General features: G+C 43.8%; 1 protein-coding gene across 2 annotated transcripts in view; it reads left to right on the forward strand.

The window, feature by feature from the left end:
* Positions 1-249: 249 nt before the first annotated feature.
* UGCG (UDP-glucose ceramide glucosyltransferase) overlaps positions 250-16,766 on the forward strand; it is a 35,438-nt gene continuing 18,921 nt past the window's right edge. Inside the window, exons 1-2 of one of the 2 annotated variants that reach the window (XM_079331616.1) lie at positions 260-377; positions 411-593. In XM_079331616.1, coding sequence (XP_079187742.1) covers positions 496-593 — 98 coding nt within the window. In that variant the 5' untranslated portion in view covers positions 260-377; positions 411-495. Of the gene's footprint in view, positions 594-16,766 lie in introns of both variants that reach the window. The other variant, XM_079331615.1, reaches the window with a different exon arrangement.

Consider the following 16,766-nt stretch of genomic DNA (forward strand, 5'->3'; position numbering starts at 1 on the left):
CTGCCCCCGACCCCTGCCTCTGCGGATGAGCGGCTGCAGTCTCCTCAGCGGCCACCGCCGAAACAGGACACGGACACGGACACGAAGCCGGAGCCGGTGCCGGTGCCGCGCCCGCACCGCTCTCCGGCAGCCGAGCGGGGCACACCCGGAGCGGGGCACACCCACTCCTGACGCCCCGCTCCTCCCCGGGCGGCCGAGGGGGACGGACCCAAGGTCAGGCGGCGGCGGCGACGGCAGTGGGGGCCGGGCCGGTAACGGATGTGCCCGCCCGCCCCGCCTCCTGCGCTGACAGAAAGGTGGCGGCGGCTCTCGGTGCGGCAGCGGCTCCGCGCGCAGGCCGGTGCGGAGCAGCAGCGGCGCTCCGGAGCCGCCCCGAGCCCGCCCGCAGCAACCGCCGCCCTCGGGCCGCCCCCGCCCGCAGCAACCGCCGCCCTCGGGCCGCCCCCGCCCGCTCCGCTCCGCCGGCTCCTGCTCGGGCCGCCGCGCCCCCCGGGGATGGCGGTGTTGGCCCTGGCCTCAGAGGGACTCGCCATCTTCGGGCTCATCCTCTTCGTAGTGCTCTGGCTCATGCACTTCATGTCCATCATCTACACGTAAGCGCTGGGGTGCGGGGGGATGGCGCCGGCGTTGTTCCGTCACCCACCCGCCATCGCGCCCGGATCCCCGGGCAGCGGGCCCCGTCCGCCGCCCACCTCCGCCCGGGCCGGCGGCTTCCCTGCCTCGGCTGTCAGTCCGGGAACCCGCCCGCCTCCCTGCGGGGCGGCTCCCGCACACCCCGCCGAGACACCCGGGCGTCGGGCTGGCCGTGCGCAGGGCACAGCTGTGTCCCTGCAGCTCGGTCCTCGCGTCAAAACCGACCTCGGGGTTTCTGCCCCCTGCTCTGTGCGGTGATCTTTGCTCCGTTGCTCTTAGTGCTGCTAGGGAAGGCTTGTGTTTGTTGTGTGCTGGTATACACCTGTGAAGTGTGGCTTTCCCGGTGTTAGTGGGAGACCAGGGTCCACAGGACTTGGGCAATGTGTGATGTTTGGCTGCAACGGCTGTACGGCAGAGCAACCGACAGAGCACGGTACTCTGTGCCAGCCATAAGCACACTTCTTTTTTGTATTGAGAAATAATGATAGTACTAGTAAAACAAGTATATATAGTGAGTCAGATCCTTCTTGGATAAGTCCAAGTAAAAATGCCTTTAGAGTTTGTGAGTATTGTGAGTGTTTGCATTTTAGCGACTGAGAAAGTAGATAGAACCTGGCAGAGGAATTTTCTGTGGGTATGCGGGGAAAGGATCAAGAATGTATCTCTTTGTAGATAGTTGTTTTGCTCTCTTAAGTAAAAGGCCACTCTTGCATCACTACTAGGATTAGAAAATACCTGAATTTCTGTTTGCTTTCCTTCTACTTATCTGTTCTTCTTTCTTGCTGCTCTACTGCGTCTGATAGGTACCTGTGATAAACCTCAGCCCTTACTGAAAGCAAAGCTTGCAGAATGGGTCAGGTTGGAAAGGACCACAGTGGATCATCTGGTCCAACCCACCCTGTCCAGCCATCCCTGTTACTCCTAAAGCACCTGGCACAGGACTGTGTCCAGACAGTCCTTGATTATCTCCAGTGAGGGAGACTCCACAACCTCTCTGGGCAGCCTGTTCCAGCGCTCAGTCACCTGCACAGTAAAGGAGTCTTTCCTCATATTCAGGTGGAACTTCCTGTGGATCAGTCTCTGCCTTTTGTCCTATTACTTGACATCACTGGCTCCATTCTCTTGGCACCCTCCTTCCAGATATTGTAGACATTGATGGGGTCTCTTCTCTTTTCATCTATTTTCAACATTGAACAGGCCAAGTTCTCTCAGCTTTTCATCATATGAGAGATGCTCCAGTCCCTTAATTGTCTTTATAGTTCTCTGCTGGATGCTCACTTTTGTGTCTCTTGCACTGAGGAGCCCAGAACAGGACACAGCATTCCAGGTGATGCCTCACCAGGGCTGAGCAGAGGGGCAGGATCCCTTCCTTGACCTGCTGGCACTGCTCCTCAATGCAGCCCAGGATGTCACTGGCCTTCTTGGCCACCAGGGCACACTGCTGACTCATGGGGAGCTTGTTGTCCACCAGGACCCCCAGCTCCTTCTCCACAGAGCTGCTTTCCAGCAGGTCACCCCAGCCTGTGCTGGTGCCTGGGGTTGTTCCTCCCCACGTGCAGGACCTTTCATTTGCCTTTGCTGGATTTTGGAAGGTTCCTCTCTGCCCTTCTCTCCCGCCTGTTGAGGTCCTTCTGAAGGGCAGCACATTCCTCTGGGGTAGCAGCCACTGCTCCCAGCTGTGTGTTGTCAGTGAAATTGCTGAGGAGGCCTCTGCCCCTTCATCCAAGCCACTGATGGGTAAGTTAAACATGCCTGGGGCCACTATTGGACATTGGGATGAAACACCACAGATAGGTCTCCAACTAGAGCCTGTGCCACTGATTATGACCCTCTGAGGTCTGCTGCTCAGCCAGTTCTCAATCTGCTTCACTGATGCAGTCCACACTTTCCGAATGGAATTCATGAATACCAAAAATTTGCTTTTGCTGCTTTATTTTATTTTTTTGGGGATTGTTTGGGGTTTTTTTTTAAACGTGAAATCAGTAATATTCTCTAATAGTTTTATTTTTTTGTGCTGTAGTTAAGTTATCCTTAGATCTTACAGATCTTGTATTCACTTGGATGTCTCCCTCCTGGAAAACTACCTGTATGGGTTACCTTTTACATGAATGGTAGGATTTCGGTACTGGGGAGTAGAAAGAGTGCCTAGTGGGTGAAGAGGCTACTTTGGGCATGGGTGATTTTGGTCAGCTTCAAAGCTGATTAAAACAGTCCATTGCATGCTTAAAATCTCAACCTGTCAAGTGAGCATGTGTGGTGCTACTGCTCATAACTTTTTAACAAGTAAGTGGCAACTGAAATGGGCAGGAGACACAAATGAAGACATGCAAGAGGATGAACAGGAGGCAGAAGGATGATATATGCTAAGAGATGTGAGAAGAAAGAACAGAGAAAAGTACACTTTGGGCAGTCAATGCCACAGGAGTTACCCCTTCAAAGGACTGGCTCCTATGGAGGCAACACTGGAGCAGGGACACTCCTGAGTGCGCTCTGGGCTGCAGGTAAGGCACTCCTGAACCTGTAGACAACCCATGCTGGTGTAGAGACACCCTGAGGGGTTGCAGCCCCATGGCTGACTCTCCCCTTAGTAGACTGCAGCCCATGGCAGGCCCATGCTGGAGCACAGACTGCCAAAGGGCTTGCAGCCTGTACATAAGTTACTCCTGAGCAGTTACACCTGCTAGAGCAGAAGAACAATTTAGGACACAACCAGCAGTAGGCGAAAATGAGTGAGAAGTAAGGCATAGCTGAAAGACCATTGCTGACCCTTGCCTCCTGTGTCATCTTGCTGAAGGGCTGGGGAGGGGACTGGGTGTAGGGGTGGGACTAAGGGACTATGCAAATGAGCAGTTCAGATAGAAAGGTGGGGGGAAAGTAGTTCTTACTGAAGCAGAGCCTGGAGAAGGAGGACAAAGGGTACTCCCCTGGAAGCTAGGTTGTTTGCCTTTTTTTCCTCAGTACCCAAATTGATAATTAGTTGCCTTATCATTGCCAGCAATTTAAATAGAATTGCCTTTGTTGAAGCAGTTTTGCCTGTGACAGTAATTGGTGGGGAGTGCAGACAGCAGCTGGACCTGGTGTGGCCTGCATACAGGGCATTTGCAGTGGTGTGAAATCTGGATGGAGTTGTATTTTTTATTAATGGGAATTTGTGTTACAAGTGCCTGTATAAATTGTGTGTTAACAGATGTGGAGGGGCTGGTTAAGAACTGGGGTGATCCAGTCTCAGCCCCTGAGGCCCCTGGTCTGCTTCCAGCAGGGCTCCGGAATTGCCATCTCAATAGGGCCAGAGTCAGGAACTGTGTTTGGTGGAGTAATGGGCTGATGGCAACAATTTAGTGTTCAGTGCAAAACAGTGGCCCAGGGCTGGAAATGAGCAGCTGGTAGCACTGACATGACCAAATTGCAAACTGTTCTGGGTTCACAGGTGGTTGTGGAGGAACTGCCCTGTTTACAGTGATTTGGCAGATCTGACGATAAAGGACACAGCTCCCCATTGTGTGACAACACCACTGTCCTTTGAAGTGAAAATAAAGTGGTGGACACTATGCCAGGTGACTGTGCAGCAGCTGTGCTGGGAAAGAGCTGATAGCTAGAGAGGACACTGTGCTGGAGAGCTTGGAGCCTGTGCCACTTGTTAGCATTGCCCTGGGCAAGGCAGGAGGGCTGGGAGGTTGTCTAATGAAGCTGTACATGGAGGAATGGCCTGATCCTGTGCAGGAGGTGATCCATGAATGCTGGAGCATGTTTATGGGGAAAGCCCTCCAGACAGAAGATGATTGCTAGTATTACAGCCTGAAAACTCTGGTGGCTGGACACTGTTACTAGTGCCCTTCATCTCCTAGAGGCGAGAGTTTTATCCTGGATGGCAGACACAGCACACTGCATCGTTTCCTAGACCCCTGAGGTAGGAAAGGGTCTTCACTTAGGGATGGAAGCTGCTTTTTTTGGAGGATGCAGCATTAGAATAGAAGTGGATGATACTTGGCATACACTGAATAACATATTGTTCCTATTATGGGCAGTATAGAAGAAAGATGAAACTAATTAGTCTTCCTGTTTTCTCCTTACAGACAGTATTGTTGGTTTAATTTTTTTTAAGTCAATGAGGTACTGCTTGCACCAGTCTGCACTGTGTCTAGTCATGCTGTATTGATGAGTTGGAAGGTCCCATCTCAACCACTGGAGTACTAAGATAATGTAACATGTCAATAAAGCTGTTGTGGACAAGACAGTCATCTTTCTGTGGTTTCCCATTGATATTTAAGAAGTTTGATTTAGCAAAATACTTCAGAACATGTTAATTTAGTAGGTAAATGGAATTATTCAAGAAAGCAAGCTTTTTTGTCTTGAAATACTTTCAGCAGTTGTTGAGATTAACATCAAGACAATATTTCTTTTGCATTGGTTTATGCATTCAGAGTTGTAGGTTTGGATATCTAAGGTACTGTTCTTGCATACTGCAGTTGCAAAATCTGGTTCTCGCCACCTCTTTCTCTTACTTTGAATGGGTTCAAAACACAGAATATTTAGGTTGGAAAAGACCTTCAAGACCATTGATTCCAACTTTGATTAATCACCTTCTTGTCAATTAAGCCTTAGCATCAAGTGCTATGTCCATTTCTTGAATATCCCTGGGGAAGATGACTCTGCAACCTCCCTGGGGAGTCCATTCCAAAGCTTGGCAACCCTTTCCATGAAGAAATTCTTCCTGATATCCAACCTGAACTTTCCCTGACAGAGCTTGAAGCCATGTTCACTTGCCCTGTCAGTAGTTGCCTAGAAGACTTCATCCCCCACCTGGCTACAGAGAGTTGTAGGGAGCAGTAAGGTCTCCCGAGCCTCCTTTTCTCCAGTCTGAACATCCCCAGCTTCCTCAGCTGTTTCACACAGGACTTATCTTCTAGACCCTTCTTCAGCTTTGTTGCCCTTCTCTAGAGAAGGTCCAGCACCTCAATGTCTTCCTTGTTATGAGAGGCCCAAAACTGAACTGAGGATTCAAGGTGTGGCCTGATCACTGCCAAGTAAAGAGGGACAGTCACTGGTCCTGCTAGCCACACCATTGCTGGTGCAGGTCAGGATTCCACTGGCCTTCTTTGCCTCCTTGACATGTGGCTGGCTCATGTGCAGTTGGGTGTTGATCAGGACCTCTAGGTCCCTTTTTATTGGGCAGCTTTCCTGCTACTTGGTGCGTAGCACATTGTTTGACTCCAGAGCAGAACCCAGCAATTTGTCTTGTTGAACCACTGTCATGGTTTGAGCCCAAATAGAAATTAAGCACTCACAGCAGCTCACTCAAGCCCCCCCAGCACTTCCACCTTGGTGGAACACCACCTCACAATTGATCCTGGCTTATCGATCCAGATCACTCTCCAGAGCTTTCCCACCCTCCAACAATTCAACACTCCTGGCCAATGTAGTGTCATTTTGAATGTACTGTGCACTTGATCCCATTGTCTGGGTCCTCACTAAAGGTATTAAAGACATTAGGTAATGTCTGGTAACTCTTAAGCTATTTATTTGTCTTTCTGTCTTTATTTATCTGGTCAAAAAAACTGAACTCACGTGAAGTCATGTTCTGGCTTTGAGTCTTCGTTGTTCTTGTCCTACTTGTCAGTGGCAATGCTAATTATAGCACTTAATGGAAATCACTTTAAGGCAGCCACAGTAAGTTGATACTGAGGTTGCTCATTTTCTTGGTTCCCAGGTGCAAGTGGGAAGGGTAGTGCGTGTCACTTAATTGATAAACATACTGCTGGTTTTAGACAAATTATTTTAAAAAGCTTTTAGTTACAATAGGAAATGAAGAAATAATGAATTCTGTATTTATGTGGTATTTGGGTGTAACTGGCCTTGTCTGTTGAGTGAAAATCAAGACTTTTCACAAAGATGTACAGGTAATAAATAACCCAGATGTAACAAAAAGTAATTGATAGCCTTATTGTGTGTATGGAATCAAGGAGGAAATTAACTTTGTACAGATTCATGAAATTCAAGTTTCCTAAGATACTTTTGCAACATTGAAAATCTTCTTAAACATGCCTTCCAAACCTAAGAAAGCAAAAATGTCTACATTGCTGATTTTTAACTTCTGCTCTTTTTAATATGAAGTTAATACTTCAGTTAATAGTTGCATAGTAATTCTGACAATTCTAAAGAAAATGACAGTTTTATTTCTCTTGTGCCTGTTTGTTTTGTCAACACCTTTTTTCCCTTCCTCATTGAGTATCTCTTGCTGCTCAGTCTAATTTGTGTCTGGGTTTATCCTGCTGTAATCTTTCTGCTTCTCATTGTCATCTCATTTTCACCTTTTTGTGTGTTGTTGGTGGGACTGTCTCCTCTTTTGAACTTATATTTTCCAGTGTCTGGCAATAAATCAGGTAAGACAGCTGTTAAAAACAGCAGTAGTTACTCAATTAGCAATGATCAAGTTGCATTTTCTTTGATTTGTGCAACTGTTACATACACATCCTGTTGCAGGCAGGAGCCAGGTAGGTTGTAATGTATCTTTAATTTAAAAGGCAATGTTTAGAGAATTTTCCTGTTACTATCAAGTGCTGCCTGGCATAAGCGAACAGACACTTTGGTAGTCTCTGATGGAGATAATCCAACTACTCCTTTATGAGGTGAGAGGTACCCTTGCCTCCTGTTGATATCCAAACTCGGAGAACTTCAAAGTGAGATAGTACTGGAGCTTCTCCAGGAAGTGGCTGGAAGATGTCTAGCACATGCAGAATGCCATCTGGTTTTGGCTATGTGACTTAGATGAACCTTTATTGAACTTGATCAACTTACACTTAAATGTCTTCTGCTGGTTATCTTCTTCAAGGTAAGTAGTTTTTCCAGTTATGTAGCTGATGACTAGGATGATGTAAAGTATTGGTGACTCCAACAGCGAACAGATTGTTGTCTGTGATCTTGTATGTGTGGAACAGGTAAAGAAGGAAATTGGTGCTCTGATTAGCAGTGTCTTTTTGCAAAAATTCTTTGAGGATTAAAAGCAAGCCAAAGAAATGCTTAAATGTTTGACCATAAACTGGGATGTTGGAGAGGCAGGAAAAGTTGGAAAGTTATCTGAGGCTTCTCTTTGATCTGAGGTGATGTTTTATCTTCCTGCTTTTTCCCTGAGTAACCCTTATCTCTTGTAATCCATGTGTTGATGATGAACCCCACTTCAAGCAGAAATCCCAGTGTGTTTGCTGCAAGTGTTACATGTTTAAAGCTTCATGTTGTATGGGTTTTCAGCAAGTGGATTACAACATTGTAGCGAGGCAAATCTGAAAGATAGTAATGCAGAGATTGGAAGTTAAATACAGTTACTGGGGAGGAACCCAGAAAGTCAATAGGGAGTGAGAACACACAAGTCAGAATAGACACAATATCCTGAGCTCGAAGGGACCCACAGGATCCTAGAAGTCCAGCTCCTGTTCCGGTACAGGACAACAGTGTTGTTGTGCAAACACTCCTTTAACTCTGGCAGATTTGATGCTTTGACCGCTTCCTTGCAGGGGGAATCTTTTCCTAGTATCCAGTTTAAACCTTCCTTGTTCTTCAGGCCATTCCCTCAGGTCCTGTCACTTTCACCACAGAGCACAGATCATTATCTGCCTCTTCTCTTCCCCTCACAAGAAAGCTTTGACTGCAGTCTCCTCAGTCTCCTCCAGGGTGAACAGACCAAGTGACCTTAGCCACTCCTCACAAGGCTTCCACTCCAAACCCTTTCACTATCTTTGTTTCTCTCCTTTGGATGATCTCTAATATATTTTTCTTTTATATATATTTTTTAATGTTGTTGTGTCCAAAACTACACACAGGACTTGAGGGAAGGCTGCACCAGTGCAGAGCAGAGTGGACAATCTTCTCTAATAACTTAGAGGTGAAAGCCTTTTTTTCAACACTGTGAAGGAAATTGGAGTGCTTTAGGCTGGAAATGCCAGTTGAAGGTTAAGTTCCATCTCCTGTTTGAAGCTGAAACAAATTTTCATAGTTTGATGTATGCATTGATATGATAATAGCTTGTGATAGAAGATGGAAACTGTGGAAGGAATGCTGAGTTTGAGGTGCACAAAATCATCAGATGCCAGTGATTGCTGGGGCCATTTGACATCTTCATTAATGACATGGAGTATGTAACGTGGTCAGCAAGTTTGGAGAGAGTGGCTGATAGATCAGATGAGTTCAGATAGACCCAGACAGGCTGGAGAAATGGTGTCTGGGAAGCTTATGAAGGTCAACCCAGGAAAATGCCGTGTCCTGCACCTGGCAGAAATAACTCCATGCATCAGCACAGGCTAGGAACTAACAGGTTTGAAAATAGCTGGGCAGAGAAGGACCTGTGCACGCTGATTGGTGCCAATCAGCCAACCAAACATCAGCTGGATTATGAACAGTGACATGCTTTCGGTAGAGAAGGCCATTGTTGCATGGCTGGCAGATTAGGAAGGTGATCCTTTCTGTTCTACACAGCACCAGGAAAGCTGTGTCTGGAGTGCAGAACACAGTTTTGGTCTCTCCTGTATGAGTCACAGGTATGTTGGAGCAAGGCTTAGGGCTGCAGAGACTGCAGCATCTGACACTCGAGGCACTGAGAGCTGGAACTCTGGAGAAGGCTCAGAGGGCTCCCGTTATTGTGTGTGAGTTCCTGACTGTTTGGGACAGTAAAGGATGTGAGGTCCAAGACTCATCTCTGCGGTGCCTTGTGACAGGATGAAAAGCAACAAGGAAAAATTCCAGTGAAAAACTGTAATTTTAAAGCAAAGAAGACACTCCTGCTGAGCATTGGCATAGGCTTTCTGGAGAGTTGTGGAGGCTCTGCTCTTGAGGACAGGAAAAACTGTCTAGTCCTTAGCAACTTAATCTAGTTACCCCACTTAGAGCCAGGCATTTGGAGTAGCTGACCTCCAGAGGTGCCTTCCAGCCTCTTCTGTATGGTGATTTTTTTTTTGGTGAAAGATGACACTGAGGCAGCTGTCTGGACTGTTATGGAGCAATAGATTAAGAAAGAGGTTGCTTGGAGTCTGTGTGTTGCTTGTTTTAAACAAGTTGAAGTTTACCTGACACCATGTAATTATAAGACTTAAATTTAGACAATCCTTACGGGAAGATGTCTGAAAAAAATAGTATTGTGGTTGAATGAGTTTCTCTATTGATAAACGGGGAAATCAAAACAGTGCACTACCAGAAATCTTAGAGTGGTAACAGTGTGGGAGAAACCAATAATGTTGAATGCAATTAGGGCTGGCCAGTTTTCATAGTGAGAGTCAGGAGGATAAGACAGACTATAAACTTTGGGGTAAACATTAAGGTATTAAGTGGCTCTGAATGATTTACCAGAATGCAAGAGTGCTAAGCCTAGATTAAAGACTGTCAAGTGTTCCTTTAAAGGAGAGGAATCATGGCAGTCTGGATGGTGTACTTAAGTTGAGAAGGCAGAAGACTTAGTACAATAGGTGTGTTTTGATTTTAAAGCCTACTTGTCACATCTCTTGGAGTGGTTTGTGTGGAAGATAGAAGGCTGTAAAGTTTGGATATGCAATGTGGAAACGGGTTGGGTTAATAGAGCTCTTATAGGGCAAAGAAGCATCAGCTTTGTGTGTGAGCTGGAATGGAAGAAGCTGAATAGTGGATGGGGAAAAATGTAATCTTTAAGTTTTTGTCAGGATATGAAGATTTCAAAGGCATTTTAGGAAGTTGATGCTTTACATGAACTGTTTCCATAAAAGCATGAATTTTGATTAAAGTGGATGAGTAGAATAGTAGATGATAAATTGGTCTAAAAATCAGAATCTGAAATTTCTGTTCTAGCTGTTCCATGACCTGCTGAGCATATAACTAGTTTTACTGGTTTACTGGGACACACTTTAGTATTTGTGTCCATCACTGCCTGAGAATGGCATAATGCTACATAGTGGTGTCAGAATTCACTGGGATTTAAAAATTGCTTTAACTGAAATAAAATACTGTAGTTTTGACACACTTAATATTGTTTTTTACATTATATTGAAGACTGCTGTTTAAAAGAAATTATTGCTTACTTTATTGTGAGAGATGTTTTCCTATAGACTAAAAAAACATTTTAATTTTGCTAATTGCAAGGTGACTAGTTTTGCGTTTTCTTTATTTATTTTATTTTTATTTTTAATCTACATTACTTTAAATAGTAGGTGGTAAGGATCTATGCAAGACTGTATGTTCTTATAAGTGGCCTGGGTGACTTCATACCCTGAATCAAATTATTTCAGTTCCAGCATGTATAAAGAAAGTCTTACACTGTCCTTTGGACAACTAAGGTAAGAAATATTCTTGCAAGTGTGAACTTAGAAAGCTGAAGGGATGCATTGTACTAAGAGAAAGATATTACTTTCTTGCCGGTGTTACTTGCAACACTTGGCTGAGGAATTGTTTTATTTCTTACAGCAGTTTTTTTAACAACTGGTGGGTGCTTCCAGTGGAACAATCTTTTATTAATTAAAGCAACAAGATAACTAACAATTTATCTTTGCCCATTTGTGCTGGTTTGGTCAGGTTTCAACCACGTGAGTTCCACTCTTAGAAATACCTGTCTGTAAACTAAAGATTGTTTTGTTTTCTTCCCTCTCTGTTGATAGGGCACATCTTGGATTTGTTAACAATATAGTCCATGAGAGGAAATCTGTAAATGAGGTTAAGCATTCACTTTTATGTTGTTTGCAGTTGTCCTATTCTTATTAAGCACTTGCCTTGATCCAATTTGCCATGTGAAATGATTTCTCAGATGACTGCAGCTTTGGTTTAATAATAGGTAGTATGCTACACCTTATTTTATGAAGTGGTAGTATCACTTGTCTGGTCATATGCACACATTGTTAAAATATTCAAGCTGATGAAAACGAGATATTGATCAATGTATTGAGCTGGTATGTAGCAAATGTCCCAAATGCTTTATACTGAAATACTTTGAGTTAAAGATTGAGTTAAAATTGAGTTCAAAATTATTACTTCACACTTCCTTTTAAGCATTTTTAAGAGAGATGATACATGTGTTTTATACCTGCATTTGCAAGAAGATTCTTTTGTGCGGATTGTACAGTGGTGAGGGCAGTACTTTTTTTGACAGCACAAACCAAATTTGTGGTTTTTTGTAGACAAGACAGGTAAAATTTGCCAAATTAGTTTTTCTGGTTTGTATCTGTTGGAAGTGTAAAAAAACAAGAAAATTGGCTTTCTGAAATGCAGTCAAATAATGATGGTGAGTGTGCAAGTGTTGTTTTAACATTTTCTTTCAAAGCATTTTTGTTTTTATGTAATTGCTTCCTTCAGTTTCTGATATTTCATACAGGAGACTTTTTCAAGCTTTCCAAGCCATTTGCAGCACAAGGAGAGTGACCCTCTCACTGACAATTGTGTAGTCTGGACAAGGTTTACAGGTTTTTTATTACCCCAGCTGTTGGTAGTATTGTCCCAGACTGTGTGTTCAAACTTGTGTGAATTGGTGTTTCTTTTTCAGCAGTGTGCTTTTTTGTACTCTGTACACTTGCTGCTGAATTAATGAAGTAAAAAATCATACTGTCATACACTGAAAATAAAGAAAAAAATACCTGCTGTATGATTTGCTAATATAGTTTCTGATTAGCCATTAACATAATTCTGTTACTAGCAGTTAACTGTTTTGGAAGTTTTGAGGTAGAAAAGGAGTAGCCTGGGGTCTGTAGGATGCACATTATGCAATGTTTAGCAAATTATGTTGTCATTTAAACTTGTGCCTTATGAAATAATTTAGACTGAGCTAGTTTAATTTTAACATTTTCAAATAAAAGTCAGAAAACCAAATTGAATAGTCTCAAAATAAAATTGTTGTAAAGCTTTGTATTTCAGAAGCTCCCAGACATTGTTGGGTTGATCCTGTACTAAAAGATGTCTGCTGTGGTTATCTGGCCCAGAGTTATGGCCATGCCCTGGAGATGCTTTCATAAACAAAACATGAATTGTGTTGCATGCAGCAGTTCTCTGAACTTGCATAGCATTTGTTGCAAGGAACACCAAAACCATTTCTGTGCATTAGTGAATCTTAATTTGATGCTCAAGGGGATAAACCAAATCCCTTCCTTCTGCTATACCTTTCTAAGCATTTCTACCATTCTAATCTGCCTTCAGTGAGCATATGGCTATGTGGTGACTCAGATCAGCGAGTTTTTTTGTGGGGTAGTTCCCTGTTTGATCAGCAGGCTGATCTGATTTGTCTTGTGGTGCTGACTGTTGTATAGCCACAAGTGGGCTGAGGGTGTGGGAAAGCAGGAACAGGGAATAAATTGCTATTTTGTTTGATGGCAGACTGCAGATAGACTACAAGGAAAAATAGTGTGTTTATTTTAATATTTAGTGTGGTGCAGTAATGAATGTGTTGTAGGCAACTTGCTGTGTCTTTGTTAACTCCATTCAGCTTGCTGAATTATGAACTATCAAAGATTTGGTCAGTAAAAGGGTTCCTGTTGCTTCAGGATCAGCCACAGCCTATTGTAAGGCTGTTTGTTCTTCCTTTTATCCTTAGGGAGTGGGTGGGGAGTAGGAGAGTAAGTGTTCCCTGGCTTTAAGCTGAGATCTCTAGTGTTTTATTCTTTCTTAATCCTGAAAGATAAGGTCGGGGTTTTTTCTACTTAAAACTGTAAAACAGATTTGAAAGCATTTTCAATTCCCCCTATATCCCCCAGTTTTAGAAAAGACTGTATTAATTTACTGATTGCATGTACTGAATGTGACTTCATGGTAATACCTGGAAAAGGCTGATTAAAGAATTTCAGTAGTGCATGGAGATTTTAAATATGAAATGGCAAATAGTACTAGATAGGATCTTAACTGTTCTACATTATATGATTTTTGTCCTTATTCTTAGCTACTAGTAGATTGAATGACTCCTTTCCAAAACTGAAAAAGCAAATTGGTGTTTGGTTTTTGAGAACACTCACCTTCTAAAAAATAGCAATGATCACAGTCTAGGTTTTTTCTTGATCAATTTCAGTTCAAGACCTCTAATTTGACCCCTTAAAAAAAAAAAAAAAAAAAAAAAAAAAAAAAAAAAAGTTTTGAGTCCTGAGCTTTTTTTTGCCTAACTTAAAAAAAATTCTCTTCCTCTCCACTACCCACTGTGACTTCAGGACACTACACTGTAAGGTCCTTTTCATTTTGTCTGTGGAGATTGTGTAGTACAGGAGAAAATATGCAGTGAAAGTGAATTAAGTATTTTATTTGCCTTGTACACTCAGCTGGTAGGTGATGAAGCACAGTTGTAACATGCTTTTCAACAAATCCTTAGTATGCAAAAGGCAGGATTGCAATTTTTGGTTTTGGTAGGTTTGAGCGTGCCTGCAAAACCATGACTGTTTGTCTGCTGGCAGACAGCCAGTGCACACCTGAATCATACCTACCATGTTCTTCTTTCAGACTCATCTACTTCCCTCTATCTCTGAACGTTTTATCAAGGCCAAGTGACTTCTTAAATGTTTTTAATTGTGTTAGGGTTTCCCCTTTAGTACTTTTTGGTGTCCACACCTGTCTGTTTCTGTTCCTGCCTGTTGTTGGGTCTGACAGTCGTGGTGAGTGACTGGTGAGTGGCCATGTGAACCTATGGCTGTTGAATTGGATGTGTGCAGGTGACAAAAGTAGAGGATGGGAAAGAATGCCTGTCTGAGAGCTATGTCTTACTGGTGCAATGGTTTGACCTAGGCCAGCAGCTAAGCAAGGTTGCCTATCACTGGTGTATTTCTATAGGCTGATGTCTTGCTTTCAGTCAAAAAATGTAGAAGAGAGGTGTCCCATAAGCATTACTTCAATAATCACTTTTGAACACTGGCACTGTTTTCTGTTACTGGTTAACATAAATTAGCTTCTTCTGGCAGATAAGGAGCAATGTGTAAGAGAGTGAATGCTGTGAAGGAAAGCTGAGATGTAGTGTTCGTTGTGAACAGTGTTTAGGGGCTGACCAAATCTGTGGTCAGCTCAGCCCTTCTGGAATCCCACTGAAGCATGAGATGGAAGGAGACCCTATTCTTGGTCTTCTCCTATGATATTGGTAACACATTCAGAGCCTTCTTGAACATGCTCTGGAGCTTTGTGCAGCCTTCCTTAAGATGCCTGAACTCTAAGGTGACAGAAGACAATCTGAAGTAGAAGCAAACCATAGCCAGATTTAACTTTCAGTTGGGTGAATGATTTGAAGCAGGATTGTACGTGCATCAGTATTGGCACAATGTCTTGTTTGGCTGGTGTTGATGGCAGCACGGGAGGAGGATTACTGGGGACCTTTACTGCTTGTGAAGCTGCATGATTATCTTGCTCCATCCTTTCAAGCTTGCTACATGGAGCTGATGAAATTATAATGTTACATGCTGAGCAATAGTTGCATGGTGGTTTATGAATCTCACCTAATTCACTGTGGGATCAGATGAATGTCAGCACAGGACATCCCAGAAAAAGAGGAGAAAGGAGGAAGGAAGGAGTGCCTCTGAGCAGTAGCCTGCAGTTAAACTGGTTCAGCTACATTATAAAGCTCCTCTCAAGGGGAAGAAAGGTTTAAAACAAGACCAAGGTGTTTAATTATTGCTTTATGAATATTTCTTTCAGTTTACTAAGAGACCAGTGGCTACAGGTGATTCTGGGTTTTCTGTCTGGTCTTTCGGTTTTCAAATCTCTGACATCTATGAGTAATAGTGTAGTAGGCCTTTACAGTGATGCAGCAGTAGTATTTCTATGGGCTTAAATATGGACAGAGAAGTATAAGAAATAAGTACTTGATAATAATATATTATTCAGCCTTACTTGTATCATTGCAGAGTCCTCTTATATTTCTCTGCTTCCATGTTTTGCTTCCTGGTGGGATCTACTAGAGCTATGACAATAGCTGCTTATATATGCCCTATTCCTCCCACCTTCACATGCAGATGAAAACCTGCACATGTATATTTACTATACAAAAGGTAATTATATTAATATATATATTTTATGTAATATTATATACGGCAAAAATCATATTCTCATAGGAAACACAGGAAAATACAGAATCATAGAATAGTTTAGATGGGAAAAGCTCTCCAAGGTCTTCAAGTCCAACTGTTAACTGAACACTGCCATGTCCACCATTTAACCATGCCCTTAAGTGCCACATCTACACACCTTTTGACTATCTCCAGGTTTGGTAATTCCATCACTTCCTTGCACAGCCCGTTCAGTGCTCACTAATCCTTTTGGTGAAGAACTTTTTCCTAATGTTCATCCTAAATTTCCCCTGGTTTTGCAACTGCTTGTCACTTGTCATTGAGACCAGAGACTGACCCTGTGTCACTATAGTCACCTTTCAGGGCATTATAGAGAGTGATAAGGTCACCTCTAAGCCTCTTTTTTCTCCAGGATGAATACCCTCAGCTCCCTCAGTCTCTTCTCATCATGCCTATGTTCCAGACCCTTTCCCAGCTCCTTTGCCCTTCTCTGACACCAGCACCTCAGTGCTCTTCTTGCCCAAAACTGAACACAGCTCTCAAGGCACAGCCTCACCAGTGCCCAGTACAGGGGGATGGTCACTGCCCTGCTCCTGCTGGCCACACTGTGGCCAGAATGCCCTTGGCCTTCTTGGCCACTATGGACACTTGGCTGTCAATCCCTAACATACTGGCTCGCGTGCAGCCATTGTTGACTAAACTCCCAGGTCCTTTACCTCTGGGCTGACTTCCAGCCTCTCCTGCCCAGCCTGCAGTTCTGCACAGGATTGCTGTGACCCATGTGCAGGACCTGGCATGTGGCCTTTTTTAACCTCACACAACTGGCCTTTGCCCATGGATCCAGGTGGTCCAGATCCCTCTGCAGAGCCTTCCTGCCCTCCAGCAGATCAACTTGATGTAATTTGCAAACTGAGTAACAGTGCTCTCAATCCTCTCATCCTGATCTTTTATAAAGATACTGAACAGGATTGGACCCAGTACTAATCCCTGGGGAACACCACTGACTGGACACTAGTTGGACTTATCTCCATTCTCCATCATTCTCTGTCCTGGCCGTGCAACCAATTCTTAATCCAGCAAAAAGTGCATCCAAGACATGGGAGCCAGTTTCTTCCAGGAGAATGCTGTGGGAAATGGTGTCAGTGGCTTTACTAAGTCAAGGTTGAC

This window comes from Erithacus rubecula (genome assembly GCF_903797595.1).
Source record: "Erithacus rubecula genome assembly, contig: SUPER_Z_unloc_6, whole genome shotgun sequence".
Classification (NCBI taxonomy): Eukaryota; Metazoa; Chordata; class Aves; order Passeriformes; family Muscicapidae; genus Erithacus; species Erithacus rubecula.